The following is a 22763-nucleotide window of genomic DNA, read 5'->3' as shown; positions in this document are numbered from 1 at the left end:
AAAGATATTTTTTATGGTTGATTTAAAAGGATCTATTGCTTATTTTTATAATTATAATAAAAATTTATATAATAAATTTATTTTTTAAAAAAATTAATTAATGTATTTATCCTTTTAAAATTGTGTTGAAACTGTGTTAGAATTATCCAAAATCAAACAAATATTTTTGGAATTAAATTGACACATATCCTATTAATATTGTCCGAGTGTGAGATCTCTCTAAGACAAACACACCATTTATAATATGAGTCTTCATATGAAACAAAGCAAAGGGAGAAGTGAATAAGAGAAGCATTAGAGTATTTGCCTGCCCCCATTGAGTCCATGTTTTCAAAGTAAACTAGAACCAATATTCTGCAAGATTCTTCAGTTAGCACAGGATGCTCACACAGTCAATGACATCATCACTGATGTACCAAAGTCTTATCTACCTTTCTCTTCTTTAAGATTAACCACCTTTTTTCTTTAATAAAAAAAATTTACCAGTTCATACAATCAAAAGCCATGCACACTCAGTCTTAAAAGGTATTGACACAAGAACATCACCTTTATTCATATCTTGTTGCTAATCTAGTTACAGTGTGACCTTTGTTTATTATCAACAAGATTCAGCAGAACAAAGAGGTCTGAATCACTCAAGATTTCCAATTCAATTACCATATTTCAAATTGTTTCTAAGCCCTTGTAAGAACACCTTTCACTTCACATCACAATGGACTAAAAGCAGTGGAGCAAATATCATGAATAAAAGAAAGAGGTCATTCTATTGTATTGCTAGAAGTTGAAACCTATATTATGTACAACAAAGCCACTTGAAACAATTACTCTCCTCAGCCATTATATGCACAAGTATTGATAACAGCTACCATATCTACCAGAGTTCTGACCTAAGAACAGAAAAAATAGACACCCCATCGGTGTACTTGCAGACATCAGATAAAGATTCCACCCACAACTTGCTACCTCAATGCTCAATATGCACATTAAAGAAAAACAAAAAATAATGAATAGGACTGCCAAATAATTCCTAACTCAACTCTGTCCTCCTCCTCCTCCTGAATTAGCTGCTTGTTCTACATCTACAGAAGTAGGACTCCAAGGGTTTAACCTTCTGTCCCTGCTCAAAAGCCTCTTCAATGACCTCAGTCTTCCTGTCATTGGCGATTTCAAGTCATCTTCACCAAACCTGCTTGCAGAAGTCGAAGTGACATCACTTGGTATGTCAATCACCAAGGTTCCGTGACGTCTATTGCTGCTGTTGTTGTTACTATCATCATCACAAGTAGCAGAAGAAGAGGATGAGGAGGGGCAAGGTGGCAGAGAAGCACCTTCCTCCAAAGAAGCACCACCTGTAGAAGTTATCTGAGTGTGATCCCCCCAAACCAAAACGTTAGTGGGAAAAGTTGGAGACTCTGATTCTGAGCTACTTTCATCGGATTGAACAGCAACAGAGTTTCTGCAAAGAGGGCAGGTAGAATGGGACTGGAACCACATGTCAATGCAACCAACGTGAAACCCATGATTGCATTTGGGCAAAAGCCTCGCCTTTTCTCCTTCCACGACCTCCGAGAGGCAAACCGCACATTCCAAACCGTCCTTGAAGTCTTGCCCTTGGAACACCAACACGGGTATGGAGCTCAGCACGGAGGGATCCAGTCCGCTTCGGAGACCACCCTCTTGGCCGGAGGAAAACACAAAGCGGCGGCGGCGGCGCTGAGATTGGGGAGCAGGGTTGCGCCACCAGAAGTTTCTGGTGAAGAGATGAATGCCGAGAGCAATTACAACAAGGAAGAAGAAGAACACTATAACGATTATCATTATCTTTCCGATTAACTCGACGGCGGGGGATTCACCCAGAGTGTCAGTTGGCTCATTCATGATGCTTTCTTCTCTGTTCTCTGTTCTGAAAGCACAGAAGAAAAGAACTTTGAAAGGGTTTGGAAGGATGAATGAGAGTGAGAAGGGTTGGAGTTAAAATAGATTTATGGGAATGGAGAGAAGAAGAACCTCCACAATGGACTTGGTGACCACGGCGTTGAATGGTCTAAGTTGAACTTGGGGTTGACTCACACATGAACATAAATACGAAAATATCTTAATAACTATTGAAGAAACAAGAAGATTCAAGATTAAATGTTGAAGAACCTTCCTTCCACGTCTCTGCCATCTCTCTCTTCTTATTCATACTTTCTCCTTCAAACCACAACATTGGCCGCAGCCACTGTATCTGTACCACTCAATCTGCAGTAACCAACCTTTTACTTTTGACCATTCCAATCATTTAACTCAAACACGCTCCATTCACATAATTCAATTCAACCAACAATTATCTTAGAAAACGAAATGTAAACTACTAACAAATACCCTCTTTTTATCAAATAACTAAATTGTAAAATAAAACATCCATTTGTGTTCAAAATTAACACAAGCATTTATGTAACAAAACCTTTCCATTTGTAACTTATCTGAATGTTGCATGATTATGTCATAAAGCCATTAATAGCTTGATTTAGTTTTTCATTGACAGGGGAATAGGCCATTGCTGTGCATTTAGTTTTTATGCCAAATTTGATGGTAAATGAGTGGAATACTGGTTCGTAGCAAGAAAAGGTGGTTGGTTATTAGATGATCAGAAGTTGGCATAAAAAGGTTGTCCACGAAAGAAAAACCGTACATGTTCTTGCAGTTGGTGGATCCAAATCCAGCTGTTTATCAATGTCCCTCTACACACCCCTAGTGGATAATACTCTAGCCATTTATTCACTGAACCTCCCACCATCACATCACTTTTCAGTATTTCTTAAATTCATTGAATCTCAATCAGACAACTGCAGATGTTAACATGTCTGTTTTACATTATATAAAGTCTGCTCGCATGTGTCTTTTTGGTACAAATCTTTAAAAAACTAAACAGTATATAATGGAAATGTGACACAGGAATAAATCTAAAACCACACACACACACACCCATATATATATATATATATAAAATAAAAACACTTCTAATGATCATATACGAAATTAAATAAAAGTTAAAATGCAAGCAACTGTATATATTGTTTTGAATGAGTGGAAGGGATAAGGAGCTAATCTGCATATATTACATATAGAGGAATTGATGGAAGGTATGAAAGATTGTAAAAGTGATGGACAGAGAGACCCTCTTAATGAAATAAGGGGAAAGTGTCACGATTGGTAGCTGTAGGAAGAAGCACCTAGTAATGAAGAGCAATGAATATATCAGAGAAAGTGCTGAAGAAATGAAGGAGAGAGTGTGTGCGATTGTTGTCGAGGAGAGTGATATTGTTTCTGCAAAGAGGGCAGGTAGAATGGTTGTTGAACCAGGGAGCAATACAATGAAGGTGAAAACTGTGGTGGCATCCCGGTAAGGTCCTTATCTTCCCTCCATCAGAGATTTGGCAGAGACACACTGAACAACAATCTCCTTTACTATAATTTCTTCTATAGAGTTTATTGTTCTGCAGCAACCTTGGAATTTTCAAAACAAGCACAATGGTTGTGACAGTGAGCATGGAGATGAGGGTGGTGATCATGTTGTTGCTTCTTCTCTTCTCTTCTCTTCTCTTCTCTTCTCTTCACTCTTCAGCAGCAACCTTCATGGATTTTTATTAATGGCCACTGAGACACCACCGCCTGCATGCCGGCTTTCAATAATCACTTCCTTGTCTCAGTGTTATTGGCCAAATGTAATCCAATTTATTTTTACAATCTTAAAAAAATCATCAAACAAAAAACAAAATGTTATATAAATTTGGTTTAATTAAATTTTAAATAACTCATCTCACATTCAATATTTGAATATTATGCCGTTTCATTCCTCGTCTTTTTGTCTTTAATCTGAACATCACTCACTTTTTCTTTCTTCAATTTCTTTTAACTCCTCAAAGATAAAAGTAACTAGCACACAATTTAGTTGACAAAAATTAAACATAAAAATATTTTTAAGAAAACATTTTATTCGATAGAACATATTTCTTTAAACAGAAACTGAATTAAAAATAAACTTACTTAAGTGTGACATTTTTTTATAAATAATAACTACTAGTTAACACCATATATTGTGAATTCATTGCATTAGTTGTTCAGAAGATTGTAGTGAAATAAATTATAAAAAGTTAGAAAAGCAGATAACCAACCAAATCCATCATTTAGCAGATAACCAACCAAATCCAATTTTTTTTAGACAATTTCTCCCTACACCATATAATTATATAATTTAACATGAACTCAACATAAGATTTAAAATTCAACATTGTTCATGGTTTTATTTTTCTTAGGATATAAAAATTTAGAAGTGGTTGTTATATATTATGGATTTTGATATTCAAAAGATTATTTTTATGTTTTATTTAAGCTTCTAGATGGTCATATCGAAAAGTAAATTATGAATTTTGAATTTACATGTCCAAAAATATCACTTTATGATTTAACTTACCGATATGATATCCCAAAAATAAAATCTTTTAAATCATTAATAGAGGGTGTAAAATATATTTTTTTTCACCATCCCCATAGTGTATGAGACAAATGGATGCATTTCGATTAGGGTCATATTCTATGGTTACGATTCTACTATATATGTTTTTTTCATTCTGCCGAAAATCAATTTGACGGTATAGACGCTTATGACCTCCCCCTCTATGTCCTGCGGTAATTATTCCTCTGACATTACTACTTTTACCACAACGATGCTGTCCATAAATCAAATGATTTCGTGGATTTTGGATTTTACTTCACTGTCTACGGCGGTAAAACGGATATTTGATGTCAATTTCTTGGATGAAGATTTAATTGATCGAATCAGCGTTTTTTTTATTTATTTATTTAATGTTATTTTGAAAAGGAGGTGCGAGGCCCAAAAGGGATGGGTCTGGAGCGAGGCCCAAAAGGGATGGGTCTGGAGCGAGGCGAAGGTGAAGCCCAACCCGGAGTGTGAGAGTGATTACATTTCAGAATTTACGTGTATTGTAGCTTCAGTCTTAACCGATTGGTTCCATTATCCTATTTCAATTTGTGGTGTGCGAGCGAACAATCTCTTACAAAGCTGCTCCTTCTTCTTCCTCTTCCTCTTCCTCTTCCTCCTCCCACAAAAGGAGAGGAAATGCACTTTTCCTTTCCCTGAATTGCACGCACTCTCTGAGCTCCCATGCCTTTGTTCGGTAACTTCACCTTTCTTCCTACTCTACACCATTTTTATTCATAGCATGATAAATTATTCTCAATTTGCGTTGTGAACAGAGATTACAAATGCGCAACTATCCTTCCGTTATTCTCTGACGTTGAAGGCTCCAATGCCGTTTCATGCTCCCAGAGGCTCCTCGATTTCCCTGGACAACCTCAGAAACAGAAAGGATGCTAAGCTCAATCTGATTAAGGCTGTTGCCACCTTCGAACCCAACACTATCGCTGCAAAACCGCACTCCAACCACTTGGATGTTGTTCCTCTCACTCCTCCTGCATTTGACCTTCAATTTTCCGACCAAGAAACACCACAACCTCAACCCGATGTCAGGGAGCAGTTGAGAAGAATGAGGATTTCCAAAGCTAATAAAGGAAACACGCCCTGGAACAAAGGAAGAAAACACACTCCTGGTATGCTATGCCCTACTTTCTTTTCTTCTCTTTTATCCTCTTCCAACATTCCATCTAATTTTCAATTGTATGTGTCACCACCACCAGAGACTTTGCGCAAAATCAAAGAAAGAACAAGGCTCGCGATGCAGAACCCTAAGGTGATGTCATGTAAGAATATTCTTACGTCTTTTGTTCAACAACGTTTTTCATATTAATTAATAACACAACATCCAATCCATCTTAATTCTCTTCACCTTCATTCTCTCACTATTTCAAAGCAAAGCACACAATATCTCATGTTCCTAATTTTTTATCCTCTCTCTGCTTCGCCTAACTGTTTCTTAGAGTCCCGTAACATGAACTATCATGATTACTCAGTTGTAAATGAGCATGTGAAGTGATGTTTTGAATATTTGCTTATATAACATTTGTATTGATTTCCTTAATAACATTTGGTAATGCAGATTAAAATGAAGCTGAGTAGTCTTGGCCACGCACAAACGTAAGTATATATGCCCAATGCCTTTCCATGTTGGTTGCTGTTACTAGTAGAGACTGCTTCTTTGTTGTTAATTAAAACACTGCTTCCCGTGTTTGTCAAAATGAATGCTGCTTCTTTGTTGCTAATAAGTATATGCCTTCTTCATTGATTGCACAGTACAGAAACAAGATTGAAGATTGGTGCCGGAGTGAGAAAGCGATGGGAAAAGAGGCGTGAAACGAAGAAGGCAGTGGAGTCTTGCTGCTTTGAGTGGAAAAATTTAATTGCAGAAGCTTCTAGAAAAGGCTATGTTGGTCAGGAAGAGCTGCAGTGGGATTCTTATGAAACCTTGGATGAAAAGCTGAAGCAGGAGTGGTTGATGAGTGTTGACCAAAGGAAACAAATGATAAAGAATCCAAGTGGCAAAAGAGCACCCAAGTCCCCTGAGCAGAGAAGGAAAATTGCAGAAGCCATTACTGCAAAATGGGCTGATCCTGTAAGTCTGTGCTTCTAAATACATTGAGGTTGGGTAATTAATGGCTTTGCTGCCACTAAATGTTCCCTAGATCTTTCACCTATCCTGCACACTAGTTGATTCACATAAAAGTTGTATGTCATGGACACAACTAAAGAAGTTAACTGCTGGGGATTTTTTTCTTTCTAAATTGCCCCACATGCCTAATTTGACAGTTAATACTCAACTTTGTCCCCCTTCTGGTTTAATTAGAAAGACATGGTATTATGTATCGCTTTTTTTAGACCTGTATGTTCATTAGCTTGTTTTGTATTTGATAGTTTGTTACCATGACCAATCTTTTCTTATAAATTCCTTATGTCTAAAAGTTGTCTATTGAAGACGAAGCTCTTGTACTGATTTGTGTATGCTCATAGATTGTTAGAATATGAGGCAGTGTGTTGGATACCTTACATGAATTAGAGATATAGTTAAATTATAGTAGTATATAAATAGGTGGAAACTTCATTTGTAAGTCAGTTTTGTAGGGTTAAATTAAATTTGAGGTCCACTTTCTAAAACATAGTATAGGTGTTTTCTCCTATTCAAAATTTTAATTTGCTTTTTTTGTTTTAGTTGTTAATGTTTCTATGTTGACCTGTTACCCTAATTGTCTTCCAAATTTAAATAAATGCTGAGTATTGGTAAAAGTTAGGTTGAAGGCCCATGATGCAAATTCTCCATTATACAAATGCTGGAAGGAGGAACTGCAGTCACAATAGTCAAAGGACCAAATCATGATTTTCATGTTTTAGATGGATATGTTGTTACCAAATGACACTAATTTTTGTATGTCTATCTTTGTTGCCTTATCTAAAAGGTGAACATTGATATGTATGTGTTTGCTATATCCTTGATGTGGACTTTGACTTGCATTCTTATATATGTTTGAATAACTTGTTACCGCAATTTTGGTAGATAAGTCTAATCAAAATTTTGTACCCTAACAAATAAAGCTTTGTCAAAGTACTCCTGTTAAGAATCAAAGCAGATTTGGGAGCAAATTATTTTTGACTATTTTTCCCTCTGAAAGAGCAATTTATTTTTCTGTTAATCAGGAATACCGTCAAAGAGTTTATTCTGCATTGTCCAAGTATCATGGCACTGAAGTTGGAGTTGAAAGGAAACCTAGAAGAAGGCCAAGAGATGATACCCAACCTACCAAGAAGAAACCTACAAAAACAAGAGACATTGTTACTACCACTAGTGTTCATGTTAAGAATGACTCAAAAACCCGTAAGCCTATCCTGTTGAAAAAAAGTAAATCTCCAGCCTACAAGGATCCTTTGGTGAATTCTAAGCTTGAAATGATAAAGAATATTAGAGCGCAGAGAGCTGCTGCGGAAACCACACAAACTCAAGCCATTCAACGAGCAAGGTATCATTTTCTACTAACAAGGATCAGTGCAGAAGATTATATTATTTCAATTATAAGTACATAACCCCACCCCCTCTCCTAACACACACAGAACCTGCTTTTTTCCTTGTTTTGAACTTATTGACCTCCTTTTTTCTGTGGTCATGGTGGATGCACAAAACATCAAACATTGTTTAATTCTGTTTTTTTTTTAGATTGGGTAGTAGAAATGCTTGTTTTGGTTTATTTGATCGCTATTGTGTAGTAGTCATCCTGTTTACATTCGTGAAATGTCACAGACTATTGATTTCTGAAGCTGAGAAAGCTGCCAAGGCACTGGAGGTTGTTGCGATAAAGAGTCCTTTTGCACAGTCTTCTTTGATAGAGACTAGAAAGCTTATAGCTGAAGCTATTCAATCACTTGAATCCATTGATGCACAAGCTATAACTGACAGTAATGTTTCTTTGGTTGGTTTGAGTGAGGTCAATGAGGAAAAACAATCAGAAGTTGAAGTTATAAACCAATCAAAAATGGCCCAAGTAAATGGACACACAACATTATCATCAATGGACTACAAGTTCTCTGGAGATTTTAGCAAATTTTCTTTGGAGAAGCCAGTTAATGGTGAACCTGAACTTCATTTAACCAATGGCTGCGCATCTTTACCTTTTAGTTTGAATGGTCAGATACGCGAGTCTAGTCCATCAAATCAACAAAGGGAAGCTGAACAGCATCTGAGAAGTGAATACGCAACAGAGCCTTCTCCAATAGTGATGGGAATTCAGTCCCTTGAAAATGAGACAGTGTCTAGATCATCTATCGTAGTAACTAAAAGGTGGGTTCGCGGAAGGCTCGTTGAAGTGGCTGAAGAGAGAAGCAATAAAATGGGTAAAGCTTAGCTCAGTTTTCAAACATTAATACAATGCAGTGTCACATTGTTTGTTGCATATTATATAGATCATAAATGCCACAAATATTTTCTGCTTTAATTTTGTGATCATTGCTTACTCATCCTTTCACTCTTTGAAATCAAGAGGTGAGTTGAATCAGCCTCGCAACAGCCAACCACGTGTAGACAGATTGAGGAAGACTAAAATAGCAATCACCACGGAAAGGGCACATTTTTATTAGGTCACAGGATACTTCTCTTAATCATGTTACATTAAACTAAGTTAATCATATGATTATTTTGTTACATTACAGCGTATGAGTTGATTCTGTGAGTAATTTATGTTGTAGTTTTGTAGCCACTGCACAGTTGAGCCCAAGCAGTGACCATTTTTCGCTTAGGCAGGATAATCAATTACAAGACTAGGGATCCCACCCGAATCATTAAGAGTTGGGCAGTGTTGGTTAAGGGTCAACGAAATTTTCTTTTACATTTATTTTTTCAAATTGTCCCTTCAAATACTGTATGTCAATTGACCAAAACTTCTCTAACTCTGCTCCTTTTCGGCAGAACTGTTTTTAAGGCTGTGGTAGTATAGTTGAACTTAAGCTATATGATTAGTTTTAAGGAGAAGATAAATCTTTGTAACACACTTCATACAAAGGTTATTCTCTTATAATAAAGTTTTTGGAAGAAAAAATGTTCATTTTTATTAACTTCCCATTAAAACTCAGACAGAATGAAAAATCAAACAAACTTGATATAACCCGTCTTAAAAATACTAGTAATATAATTCTAATTTAAGATGATTAAAAAATTGTACGTATAAAAGATTTAAAGGGGATATACTGTCAAACAGTATAAACAAAGTTGTTAAATATGTACCTATTTTGTGAGCTTCAATCAATAATTAACGTACTGTTTAATCTGGGCTTCCTTCTCTTCTTTGGCCTTCAGAATCTCTTGCTGCAAAACAAAATACAATTCTTCTTTTCTCCATGCAACTTTCTTACTCACTACTCAAAGGTATAATATGTTATGATTCAATCGTGTAATGGTGTGTTGGGAGCTTCTTTTGTTGGATGAAACATATCAAATATGTTAAATGCATCCATAAAAACTTGTGAGTTGTAAAAGAAGTTTTTATTATACTTATTGTTGCGTGATTATTAGGGAAAAAACGAAGCGTGATTATTGTGGTAGTTGGGCCAGTTGAAGATTAAATTAGTGGAATAAGCAATGGGCTGAGATGGGCCTGAGCGGTAGGAGGTCGTTTTCGTTCACAAGACGAGACGTTATTTTCTTCCTTCCTTCCTTCCTTCCTTCAACTTGCACAGTAACAGAGCAGTCATCGTCCTCCTCCGGTGACCAGTCACCGCCCGGCAGCGATGGAAAGGGATTCGTCTTCCGACGAAGAAGAGGAGCTCATCCATCAGAAGCAGGGGAATGCCCCAAGGTCTCCCTCTTCCTTCCACTTCCAATCCCTCACTTCGCGAATCACTTCCAACTTCAACTTCAACTTCAAATTCCCTTTTCAGAAGAGATACCTCTTCGCCATTCTCCCTCTCTTCGCAATCCTCCTCTACTATCTCCTCCCCGATTCCCACTCCCTCTTCTCCCTCTCCTCCGTCAACCTCAATCTCCGCCATGATCAACCCGAGGAATCTCAATTGCGCGCCCTTTACCTTTTGCGCCAACAGCAATCAGGGCTTCTCCACGCTCTCAATTCCACTTCCCAGACGCACATTCTCAAATCCCTTCTCTCCAACCAGATTTCCCTCAACTCACAGATTCAACACCTTCTTCTCAGTCCCTACACCACTGCTACCTCTCTCCATTTTCGGAACGCCGCCTGTGGAACAGTGGATCAGAAGCTGCTAGAAAGGAGGACCATGGAGTGGAAGCCCAAGGCTAATAAATTTTTGGTTGCAGTCTGCGTCTCCGGCCAGATGTCTAACCATCTGATGTGCTTGCAGAAGCACATGTTCTTCGCGGCTCTCCTTAACCGGGTTCTGGTTATTCCCAGCTCCAAGGTGGATTATGAGTACGAGAGAGTGTTGGATGTGGAGCACATGAATAGATGCGCTGGAGGTAAAGTCAAAGCGGTGATCTCCTTCCAAGAGTTTTCTAGCATGAAGAAGAATGGCATGCACGAGGGTAAATTCTTGTGTTATTTTTCGCTGCCTCGACCGTGTTATCTGGATGACGAGCATTTGAGGAAGTTGAAATCGTTGGGGCTGTTGTCCACGAATAAGCCTGCGGCTGCATGGGATGAAGATGCAAGGAAGCCCAGAAAGAGGAGCGTGGAAGAGGTTGTGTCAAGGTTTTCACGGGAGGAAAAGGAGGATGTTTTAGTCATTGGGGATGTGTTGTATGCAGATGTGGAGGAAGAATGGGTGACACAAGCAGGTGGCCCACTGGCTCACCGATGCAAGACTCTGATTCAACCCAACCGTCTCATTTTCCTCACCGCTCAGCGTTTTATCCAAACCTTCCTCGGCAGGAACTTCCTTGCATTGCATTTTCGAAGACACGACTTCTTGAACTTCTGGTAGCTACGTCGCCTCGCCTCCTTAATCACCATCTATCATGACAACGCAATTGAGTGAATAATTGTGTGCGATGTGATTGTGATTGTTACGTGTGATGATCCGTTTTGTTTCTTGTTTACAGTAATGGTAAAAAACCAAGTTGCTTTTATCCTATTCCTCAAGCAGCAGCTTGTATCTTGCGTGTAGTTGAAAGAGCCAATGCACCCCTCATTTATCTCTCTACAGACGCCGCAGAGAGTGAAATTCGGCTTCTTCAGTCACTGCTTGTGCTAGAGGGCCGGCACGTTCCACTTGTCAAACGCCCACCTCGGAATTCAGCAGAAAAATGGGACGCTTTGTTGTACAGGCATCATATTGAAGGAGACCCTCAGGTCAGAATACAATGCATTATATGTCAATGCCATTCATTACTTTCTTTTCTTCCTACCGCTTTTCAAATTGGGTCAATATTATTTCTAATTTTATGACTTATCCATTCATTTTGCGGCATCCCTTCATTGTTTAGTTTGTACCCTTATGTGCAAAAATTTATGATTTTTTATTATTCATACGCTCTTTCAGATCATTATGACCGCCATTTTATGAGTTTGTTTGTTTTTATGAAATCCTATAGTTCTCCTGTCATTCATTCAAGCCTAACATCCTGCTTTCACAGCGAAATGAGATACTTCCCATGTATAGTTTTTCTTTTCTTCATGTTTTTTGTGCGATTGTGCTGTGAATTTCGTAAGACAAGTGAGAAGTCTTTAGTGGTGCGGTGTGCACCTTGTAAATTCCTCTGCTAAATTGCCTTGTGGACATTGCTATTCTTAAGGTGGAAGCTATGTTGGACAAGACTATATGTGCCATGTCTAGTGTATTCATTGGAGCATCCGGTTCAACTTTCACCCAAGACATTCGACGGCTGAGAAAGGACTGGGGATCCGCATCATTGTGCGATGAGTACCTTTGCCAAGGTGAGGAGCCAAATGTAGTAGCGGAGATTGAATGAGAATGACAAATAACTCTGATCTTTATCCTGCAAACATTTGACTTTGAGTAGGATTTTGTCAATATATGTTGTAGAGTTTGCCATTTCACTTGTAACTTTTACTGGTTTATATATATATTCTACCACACAATAAGTACAGCTTTGTCCTGAATTTGTTCCCATGTGTATAACTCTTCTTCCCTATCCCAAACTCATCCCAATTCTTTTTGGTGACAAATGAGTGAAAATAGATGTAGTTCGGTTGAAAAGAAATTAAAAAGAAAGAAAATAAAAATGAAGATTTTTTATTGAAAAAAAAATAAAAAATAACCACAATTGATTATATTGGCATCATAATTAATTGTGTTTTAATTTTCAAACGCAATCCTTGGTAACATAATTAATTCTGTATATGCCTTTACTTTCAAATGCAATTTTTCTATTCTTGACGATATAACTAATTATGTTGCATCTTTTCTCAACTTTTTTGCATTTTTCTTCTCATTCTTGTATTGAAAATTTCTTTTATTTAATCTTGATTTTCTTTTCGTTCTTTCCTCTCAAGAAGAAAAAGTTAAATTGCATAAACTAGGAAACCTTTCATTATTTGCAGTTGTTATTAACAGAATATTGAAGGCACCAATCTAACCTGAGCTTAAAATTTGTAACTGTAGAAATTATATGAGAAATAAAGGACATAGATCACCCGGTGTCTAACTTAAAGAAAAGGGAGAATAATATAACTACATCTGCTTGGGAGCCATTGTAGTAAAACAAGGGAATTTAGATCTCCCGTAGAGCTGCTTCATCACTTCCTCGTTGGGATCCTCCAAGATCACTACTGCTAAATGTTCGCTTGCTCATGTTAGCTCGCTGCACTAATCGCACCAGTGCTTGAACCACTTCTGACATTGGTGGTCGGAATTCAGGCTCCGGCTGCCCCAAAAAGAAAAATAAACACATTAACATTATACTCTTTCCACCTCAATTTCTCAACAGCAGAAGCAGTTAAGGATGGAGAAAAACTCTCCCAAAAGCATCCAATTCATATATACAAAATCAGTATACCTGCACGCAAAGGGCGATAACATCGGCAAATCGAGAAAGGGACTTAACAGGATATAGCCCCTTCAATGCAGGATCAACCATTTTACTCAATGCATCAATATCATGGAGTTGAGGTGTTGCCCATCGAACCAAAGACTGCTCAGATCTTGGCCTTGAGCTGTTACAGAATGTTTTCACAATCAGGACTCATAGAGTAACATATATGTGATCTGTGTATAATTTGAAATGGTGCAGAGTATTGCTAAATAACGAGAACAAACCAAGAATTCATAATCTGAAATTATGTTAAGACATCTATTTATTTACATTAATATTTCAATTGTTTTACTTTATGCAATATATATCTATCAAATGTAGAAAACTGTCAAGATAAATGTGTGACAATCATTCACCTATCAAATGGCTTCCGTCCACTGAGAAGTTCCAACATGACAACCCCAAAGCTGTAGACATCACTTTGCAAAGTATACTGACCAGACAACGCAACTTCAGGTGCATCATATCCAGATCCAACATTATGACTCAATATCTGAATTTGAGACCAAAAGTTAGAATAATAATTTTATTGGGTTTGGTGTCACTGGGTAAAAGGAAAAACCAGTTTTTGGCTAGAAGCAGAAGCAGAGTATATTGTGGGCTTGAACCCTTGATGTACAAAGTTTACCTAGGGCTTAATTGCCCTTTTGGCCCTTAAATTTACAATTGAGAAATTTCAGTTCTCCAGATCCCAAATGTGTAAATTAGATCCTTGAGGTATTTTTAGTCTCTTATTAAGTTCTAATTGTGTCAACCAGATCTTCCAAATATTACAAGTCTGTGATTTTAGTTCTTCAAACATGTCATATGTAAATGTAACGTCAACAAATTCACAAATTCAACTGACGGAGAAACAAAGATTGCACAATTGCAGTATCTAAGATTCACAATTGGAACCCGCGGGATTAAAATGGCACAATTCCAAAGTTGGGAGACCCAATTTGTAGAATTAAAACTCAAGAGACTAAAATTGCACAATTGTGATACTTAGAGGATCAAATATGCAATTAAGCCCTTTACCTTTAGATTTAGAAATTTGACAAAAAAAATAACATTGCACTTTTATTATTCTGTGCTAATAAGCTGAACTGATTCAACTTTACAAGTAACTGCATTCACAATATGAAAATTATTGGTGTACTTATGTTCATATATGACCGCTAAAATATATTATAACCACAAGCTTGTCCAAGCTAGTCCCACTGGTAATTCAGAAAATAAATTACCAATCATTTGTTTTCTAAAATGTACACTATACATATTTGGAAGCATCCACAACAAACGGTGAAATTCGAATTGACAAATTGATAATGATCAGCATAGCCTAAAAATATGTTCAAAACTAGCCACAAAAATATTGAAACCATGCTGGCCAAACACAATCACGTTCGCTTATAAAAATCTAAGTTCCAAAGATTTATAACATCACCTGGTCCGCGTTTGGAATATAGCTTGCCAATCCACTATCTGAAAGATGAGGATTAAGCTCTGCATCAAGTAATATGTTGGCTGACTTAATATTCTTATGAACAACTGATGGAGAACTAACTTCATGTAGGTACCTACAATTTTTTTTGGAGAAAGTCTGGTCATTGAGTCTTAAGGATAAAATATTGAGATTTATGCTTGATGTCCAACCACATGTTGCCACACAAAAATCAGGGGAAAAGAAAACTTGAATTGTAAGCAAAATGCTTACTTCCTCAAAGTGGCACTTTCCCATCTACTGATATTGCACTGATTTTCAAGGTGATAGTGGATAAAAAATAAACTCAATTCCTATTTTGTAGGCCAAACTAATCTTCCAGTGTTTATATTTCCAAGTATGAACATTACATAAAGTATTAATCCAGAGTTCTAACGAATTTTTATTTGGATAAAAGAGCACGCTAGAACCTCAATTTCAGTTTTAAATCAGTCAAGGCCATAAAGGTCAGGTCAGCATGCAATTTAGGTAGAATGCCAAACAAAATAAATAAAACAGAAAGATAGTAAAGAAAGGAGGAGCTGATAAATATGGCAAAAAAATTATTGAAATATTGTTTAAGAATTGACTCAAAAAAAATGCAGTATAATATAAGGACCTTACAATACCATTCGTCCACAATTAACTTACTCTAAAGCACGTGCAGTACCGAGAGCAATCTTGACACGGGAATTCCATATCAATGGTTTACTATATTCGTCTGATAGGTGAAGGAAGTCATGCAGTGATCCATTTTTATGAAATTCGTAGACCAAGAGGTGTTGTCCATACTCTGAGCAATAACCTACAAGCTCTGTCACATTTGGATGATGCAAAATGGAGATGTTTGAAATTATTTCTATAAAATCATCTGACAAATCATTGGAAAGGACAGATGAATCTATCTTCTTCACTGCAAGAACCTACAACATAATTATAAATAAAAAAAGGTCAATCATTAACACCTTTTGGTCCAGTGTAGAAAATTTCATGGCATTTAATGGGATATTAGCTATATCTGTGGCGTTTACATGGCCATGACTTCTAGGCATCTTTGCATTTTTTCTATTTTTGGTTAGGGGAGGGAAATGTTGGAGAGGCAGTGACGGGAGACATTAACAGAATCTTGTGTAATATAAGAAAGGCATGCATCTGTGCGCTTGTGCATAGATAATAACACAGATTTGATCCTCTTCCAGGAATATTAAATGTTAGACAATAATCTGGATATACTAACCCTTGTCATTGGAATCAGACAGTCAAATTAGTGTAATAAAGGTTAAGAAATACCTCTCCATCATCAAATTGAGCACGGTACACACGCCCAAATGACCCCTCGCCAACAAGGTGATCCACATTGAAGCTACCAGTAGCAATCTGCAGGTCAGCTATAGAGTATGATTTCACATTTGCAGGAGCTGTTACAGTCTTCTTCACAATTGTGGGCTTCTTGGAGAATTCTTCATCATCAAATGATTTATGTCGATCAATAGGCGGGGGTTTAAGATTTATTGAGGCGGAAGAATCAAATGTCTTCAAGTCAGATACAGAGGATGTTTGCTCAGACTTCTCTTCTGCATTATGGCACATATAATATGCCAAATTTTAAATTGCAAACTTTAATTTGGTAATAACCAGATTACTAAAGAGAAAAGGACATACCAGCAGTATATAACAGCAAATAAAGGACAAGTTGGTCTTGTTCTTGAATTGTAAAGTTTGGTAATATCATAATAAATTTATCTAGTAGCAGCTAAAAGATGCATGGCATGGTGTCAAGCCATGCACCTGTTCCAGGGAAAAAAGTGCTAAAGTAACTGCTACTATCTTGTTTTGCAGAACAAATTATCCACTACTAGGAAGTGAAAATATAATATGTATTAGGTGACTAGCTCTGGAACACAGGACGACCTCTGAAATACAGAAAACTGAGAATATGTTCACAAAGGAAAAGAACCAGAAAAGCGTAACAAATAAGGATGGCCTCGTCATTAAAGAAAAAATATCCTGAAATAGTATGCAAGATGCATACCATGCACTCCATTTGAAGGAAGTGGAGCAAAGGACTGATCGTCCAGCTTTTCTAAATCTGAAGATGTCTTCTTGGATTTTCTCCTTGCCAGAAAGAATGCTACTATTGCCCCAACGACTATGACAGAGATTACAATTCCAGCTATAGCACCACCTCCTATACCAGACTTTTTGCCCCCATCAACTGAGCTGCTGCTACTGCCAACATCTGACGAGGTGGTGCTTCCCCCTCCAGACTTGTGTTTGTGGCTTTTAGGAACGGGAGGCGTCCCAGGAGGAGGCGGGGGTGCAGATCCAGAGCTCCATCCATTACCACCGCTCCTGACATTAGATTTTTCTAATATTAGAGTTCTACAGAAATTTATGATGAAAATCTGATTCCAAGTTACCAAATTGCTGATAATGGGAAATGCTTACTGTAGGTTTATGTTCTTCAACTGTTCCGGTATCCATCCAGTAAAATTATTGTTTTCCACATTCCTGAGAACAATTTAAGACAATAAATACAATAGGCTTCAAGTTTTTCTTTTTGGAAATATAGGAAAGGATATTCCAGCTATGTCAAATGATACAACAGAGACGCACAGATTATCCAGAGGAAGATTAGCAAGGACATCAATAGGGCCTGTAAACTGATTGTTTTGCAGATTCCTGCTCAGATATAAACAAATTAACTAAGAATGCAATCAATAAAATGTAATGTAATACAGAAAACATCAACAGTCAGTATTTTTACATGGTTGTTATGTGTGAAAGTGAGCTCATAGTCTGAGGGAGGTCACCTGTTAGAGAATTGAAAGACAGATCCCTGTAACAAGGAAAAAATATTAGCCCACTTGGCTCACAATTGGTTTTTACTACCAAGGACCAAAAGTAGCCGCATGTAAATAATGAAATTAACAAAACCATATGACATGAAACATATTTCAACAGCACATATGTATGTCTTCTTTTCACATGCAAAACGTCTTGAAATGCAATCAGAAAGAAATAATATTGTAAAACTATTTAGATGCATAATAGTAATTCATCTAAAAAATCATCATTAAAACACGCATGAGATGAAAATGATCAACACTTTATAGAAAGGTAATAATAACTTGATAGCCATTTAGACTACTGTTTTATGCAGCTGAAGGATAAGACAAATTCTCACAATGTGGAGAGGGTAGAAAGATTAAGAAAGTTAACAGCCAGTCCTTGCTGGAGCTGATTGTGACCAAGATTCCTGCATAAAAAAATTAAAAATTATTCCAGGTGTTTGTTGTGGTGGTTGATACAGTACAGCTATGATAAATTTACAACAAGAAAATAACATACAGGTCTGTAAGAGCGGTCAAGTTTGAAATAGAGTAAGGCACTGTCCCTGTGATGTTATTATAAGCAAGATTTCTGCACACAAAGCACTAAGAACGTCAAAAATCGTATCATAAATAATGTACACTGAAGAGTAAGAACCCCATATAAATTGAAACATACAATCGCTGCACATATGGAGGGAGTTGGTATGGTATGCTGCCGCCAAGACTATTGCTACTCATGTCTCTACAAAAGTTTATAAGGTCACACAATAATAGCAATGCATATATGAAAGGGAAGAGACCATTAATCTTACAGGCTGGTCAAAGATGTCAAGACTTGTAATCCGTAAGGCAACGACCCAGTTAGTCCAAGATTAGATAACTTACTGAGAAGTCACAAACAATAGTCATTAAAAATAAGCAATAAAGCCTAAAGGTAATGATCAAGTCATATAAAGTAAAGAGGAGAGTGGGACTATACATCTCTGTAACACGGTTGCCTGCGCAAGTAATGCCTTTCCAAGATTGTCCACATGGATCATCACCATTAGCAGGCCAACCAAGCTGGGATGGTGAGTTCATATTTTGAAACAAAAATCTCACAGCAGAAGCTGCAGCAAACATTCAAAAAATAAAAATATTCAGCAAACGCAGACATGTATTATGGATTTTCATTATCTAATAGGCTATGGCCTCACCTCACCATCATCCATTTACATATTTCAAGGTATAGATTTCTCTCTAGGAAAAATTAGTCCATTATGATAGAATCCTTGAATATACTACTCCTAAACAAAAGTGAATAATTTGGAACTTAGCCTTGAATACAGATTTAGAAAATGTTTTCTGACAATTAATTGGATATTCATGTTATTGGCTATAAAAGTTGCAAGTTTATAAACATCAAAGAATGAAAATTAAAAAGAAACCAACTTTCGCTAAGGATTCTCAAAATGGTACATCACAATTTCTTGGGTGGAAGTATATGGATAGGAGATTAATAATTGTTTTTGCGTGCATAGATGTTAGTTAAAATAGCATCACCAAATATTAGGGCACCTGAAGAAAAACCATTCAAAAAAATTATATCAGAGGGCTAGTACAAAAACAAAGATATTTCAAGGATCATAATGCACCCTTACAAGTTCGTATTTGGGGATGTTAATGAGATTCAACATCATCACATGTTCAACAAGCAAACATTCTAGACATTCTGAAGGGTCACAAAGCAGAGCAGATTGCTTGTTGAGGATTTAATGGTGTTGTGGATAACACAAGACAAATAAAGAAGTGTACAGGATTAAACTAGACACGAACTATATGATACAGAAAAGAGTAAAAACAAGCTATTTAAAGAAACCTTAAATAGAAAGCTAAACCCTACCAGATTTTATGTTAGTGATTTGCAAATAAGAAGTTAGAATGGCCTAGTAGTCCAATGCAGTAGTTGGTTTATTTTCATCACTTTGTATGAACTACCTCAAATCCCATTTTGAAACACGGAAGATCCAAAATGAGCTATTTAAGAGATGAGAATAAAGAAGTCCTCATACAACATTGACAAGAATTTTGGAATTAAGCACAGGTGAAGTTAACACATTTCCACGCTACTGCTCATGCTATTAAAGCATTTATCCTCACGGGACAAGGGCTTGCTGAGAGCTACTATAAAGGATGGTTCCGAAGTCCAGGAGTGCAGCTGCAGCTTAGAGGGCTTGCGACAAACTAAAGATAACTCACATGCTCCAGTGCTTTGTAAAGATTACCATTATGTCCTTCTTATCTCTTAGAATTTTTAGCTTTGTTTAATTGCGTAAAATAACACAGAGGATTTACTTGCAAATCAAACACAACACAAATGTTAAAGATAAGAAGTCAACGGAAGGGGATGAAAGAGGAAAGACCAAGAGTGTCGGCAAACTATAAAACACACACAAAAACAACTCATACAGCATTAAAATATCAGAAAGGGGTTACTAAAACAAGCAGCTCATTTTTCTCAGACTCCGAATGTGTGTGCACTACTACGTAAAATCCTTGGCATTTGAGCCATAGTTGGTGAAAGTTGAACAGGGAGGTAGAGGAAAAAAAATTGAAAATTTCCCTTATAAAAAAGTTGAAGGGTTGGAGCTATATACACGGAAAAGAAAAGGCCAAAGGCCATGGAAAGAAGTGAGACCTCCATCAATAACCGAATAATGCAGAAGACTCTATGAGAGAACTCTGATATTGATTATGAATTATTTAGCACTTAGCAGAACATATACCTTAAAAATGACGCAAAGCAAGGTAACCAATTACAAAATAGTAAGAACCGACAATCAAGTACACAGAACATATAGTTCATAATGGAAAGGAAAAAAAAAATCATTTGCTGAGGCCATTGGCATGCAACGCAAGAGATACCTCAGAGAAAGACAACAAACTGTCTAAAACAGTAACAATCAGGATAATAGAACTGATGTGTATGAGCCACTCAATAGATCAGGTACAAAGCTTCTCATTGTTTCAGCAGAAAGGAAAACTAAAAACTCCAAACAAATTGTTTGGACGGTGCAGAGCAAATAAGTGAAATGGGGAAGAGAGCAAGTTTTTGCAAGAAAGCACAATGCAAAAAGCAACAAACAGAGAGAGTGAAATGAAGTGAAAGAAGAGACTAACCATCATTTGGATCTGTGGAGACAGCATCACCATTGGGCATCCAACAAAGAATGCAGGTAGTGATGCACAGCAACAACCTTCGAAACTCCACCATCTCACAAAATTCTTCCTACCCAGAAAAGCTGAAGGGGTTTTCAGTCACCCCTTTTCAGCAAGTTCTAATCTTTTTCTCTAATTATTTTATGGGTCTATGCTAATGCTGTTCCCCATAGCCAAGTAAAGCTGGCCAGCACGAATTGCCAAAAGAATCCAAAGCCATGGAAATTTTATTTACTTTATCACAGTTACAGTGCCTCTCACAGTATCTGTATACATAAAAATAAATTGATGCTCAATAATAGTACCTCACTCTTACTACAAATAATAATGATTTTCCCTTCGAAGTTGTGAAGAGTAAGTAAATAAGAAAAAAATTGTGAAGCTTGGTTCTTCTGGATTTTTCTGTGCTGGATTTTTCTTTCAAGACAATTTAGGTAGCTTTCACAATACAGGGACATGAATGAAAGACACGTTTCTGCAATAATATTTATTTTCTTTTATGTATTTATTACGACTGTATATACGTATTGGTTAATGGTATATGGACTTTCATGCCAACGGCTATCACAAACCTGAACAAGGAAACTCAAAGAAACCAATTACTTGAAATCACGTCATGCAAAAATTAATAAATTACTAAAAAGAAACCACAAAACATTCATCTTTGTCCAATTTTAATGGTACAATTAATTATTTTTTTCTCATTATAGAATAATAGTGGAAAAAGACGTTTGAACTAATGCCACCTATGTTTTTTGGAGTAATAATGAGGGTTCAATAATTTCTCAGATGTTGTGATTCAGAGTGAGTAACATCTTTAATTTTTAATTTTTATATACTTTATTATTTTTTAATATTATTGTTTAATTATGATGTAACATAATTCTTTTTCATGATGTAACATATTTTAATTATTACTATAGAACATCATATATCATGATGCCGTTCCAAAAAGTAAAATTTATAAAAAATAAAATTTAGCAAAATAAAGTAATTAATAAAGATTAAAGTGTCTTGGTTTTCTCCTTCTCTGACTTTTACTACACACGGACCAATAATTTAATAAAATATATCAATAATGTTACGGTTTAAAGTATTGTAATTATGAATATCAATAAATTTATTATACACAAAAGTTTTATTACTAAATTATTATACGAAGTATATTTATGCTATCTTCTGTTAATATAAGAGTATTTTGATGGACGTTGATATAAAGTATTTTTTAATTAATATTATTAAAATTATTTAATTGTTAAAGTTATTTAAGAGTTATTGTATGATTATTTATCAGTTAATTTTTGTCAAGGTCTTTTAAAATATCACGATTTTTTTTATCTCAATTAGATTTTTAATTGTTGCATGTAGTATTTTTTTTCATTAATATTTGCAAGGTTGAAATTTTAATTTTTATATTTAGTGATAATTGAAATACTATATTAAAATAATAAAATTACAATTAATATTTAAATTATTTATTTAAGTAAAATATTTAAAAAATTAAGCAACTGAAATAAAAGTATTTTAATGTATTTGAGTTTCCTAAAAATTATAACATTCTCCATCAAACTATTAGGTACAAACTTTTTCATAAAATCTTATGGAGAGAAAAACAAGAAAAGAAAAAAGTAATTGCTACACAAGTTAAAATTAACTAATAGAAAGATAAAAAAAAAATAGAGAAATTACAATAAGAAAACTTGAATAAATTAGTGTACATATGACTAGTTTTTATTTATGAAAAAACTTGTTTCACTGATTTTCCTTAAATTTCCTACTGATAAGATGTTCCAATTATGCTAA

The 22763-nt window shown here is 36.0% G+C and overlaps 4 protein-coding genes across 8 annotated transcripts; 2 read left to right on the top strand and 2 right to left on the bottom strand.

Annotated features, from left to right (window-relative positions):
* Positions 1–745: 745 nt before the first annotated feature.
* LOC137822037 (RING-H2 finger protein ATL60) lies at positions 746–2827 on the bottom strand. The gene has a single exon (XM_068626924.2). The coding sequence runs from the start codon at positions 1876–1878 to the stop codon at positions 1033–1035; it is 846 nt and encodes a 281-aa protein (XP_068483025.1). The 5' UTR covers positions 1879–2827; the 3' UTR covers positions 746–1032.
* A 2138-nt stretch (positions 2828–4965) lies between these two features.
* On the top strand, positions 4966–10146 carry LOC137822541 (uncharacterized). Of its 5 annotated transcripts, none has more exons than XM_068627439.1 (8): positions 4966–5180; positions 5260–5613; positions 5701–5753; positions 6060–6097; positions 6254–6572; positions 7649–7968; positions 8247–8836; positions 10011–10146. In XM_068627439.1, the coding sequence occupies exons 1-8, from the start codon at positions 5168–5170 to the stop codon at positions 10058–10060; spliced, it is 1737 nt and encodes a 578-aa protein (XP_068483540.1). In that variant the 5' UTR covers positions 4966–5167; the 3' UTR covers positions 10061–10146. The 5 variants fall into 5 exon arrangements, with proteins under 5 accessions (XP_068483540.1, XP_068483541.1, XP_090151309.1 ...); XM_068627440.1 differs by lacking the exon at positions 10011–10146 and adding an exon at positions 8983–9148; XM_090295183.1 differs by lacking the exon at positions 10011–10146 and adding an exon at positions 8983–9148 and having other exon boundaries at positions 5007–5175.
* A 48-nt stretch (positions 10147–10194) lies between these two features.
* LOC137822542 (O-fucosyltransferase 36) lies at positions 10195–12531 on the top strand. Its single transcript, XM_068627441.2, has 3 exons — positions 10195–11388; positions 11511–11760; positions 12204–12531. Exons 1-3 carry the CDS (start codon positions 10226–10228, stop codon positions 12378–12380), a joined length of 1590 nt encoding a protein of 529 aa, XP_068483542.1. The 5' UTR covers positions 10195–10225; the 3' UTR covers positions 12381–12531.
* Positions 12532–12938: 407 nt separating this feature from the next.
* LOC137822540 (protein STRUBBELIG-RECEPTOR FAMILY 6) lies at positions 12939–21534 on the bottom strand. Its single transcript, XM_068627438.2, has 16 exons — positions 20922–21534; positions 18742–18871; positions 18575–18646; positions 18439–18504; positions 18280–18351; positions 18116–18187; positions 17696–17767; positions 17545–17610; positions 17377–17439; positions 16961–17280; positions 16219–16502; positions 15580–15851; positions 14893–15025; positions 13820–13956; positions 13428–13584; positions 12939–13295 (listed from the first exon to the last, which is right to left on the bottom strand). The coding sequence occupies exons 1-16, from the start codon at positions 21013–21015 to the stop codon at positions 13143–13145; spliced, it is 2163 nt and encodes a 720-aa protein (XP_068483539.1). The 5' UTR covers positions 21016–21534; the 3' UTR covers positions 12939–13142.
* Between the last annotated feature and the right edge of the window lie 1229 nt (positions 21535–22763).

This window comes from Phaseolus vulgaris, chromosome 9 (genome assembly GCF_051622355.1).
Source record: "Phaseolus vulgaris cultivar YP4 chromosome 9, ASM5162235v1, whole genome shotgun sequence".
Lineage (NCBI taxonomy): Eukaryota > Viridiplantae > Streptophyta > Magnoliopsida > Fabales > Fabaceae > Phaseolus > Phaseolus vulgaris.
The sequence above is the reverse complement of the archived record's forward strand: the minus strand, read 5'-3'. Positions and strand labels throughout refer to the sequence as shown.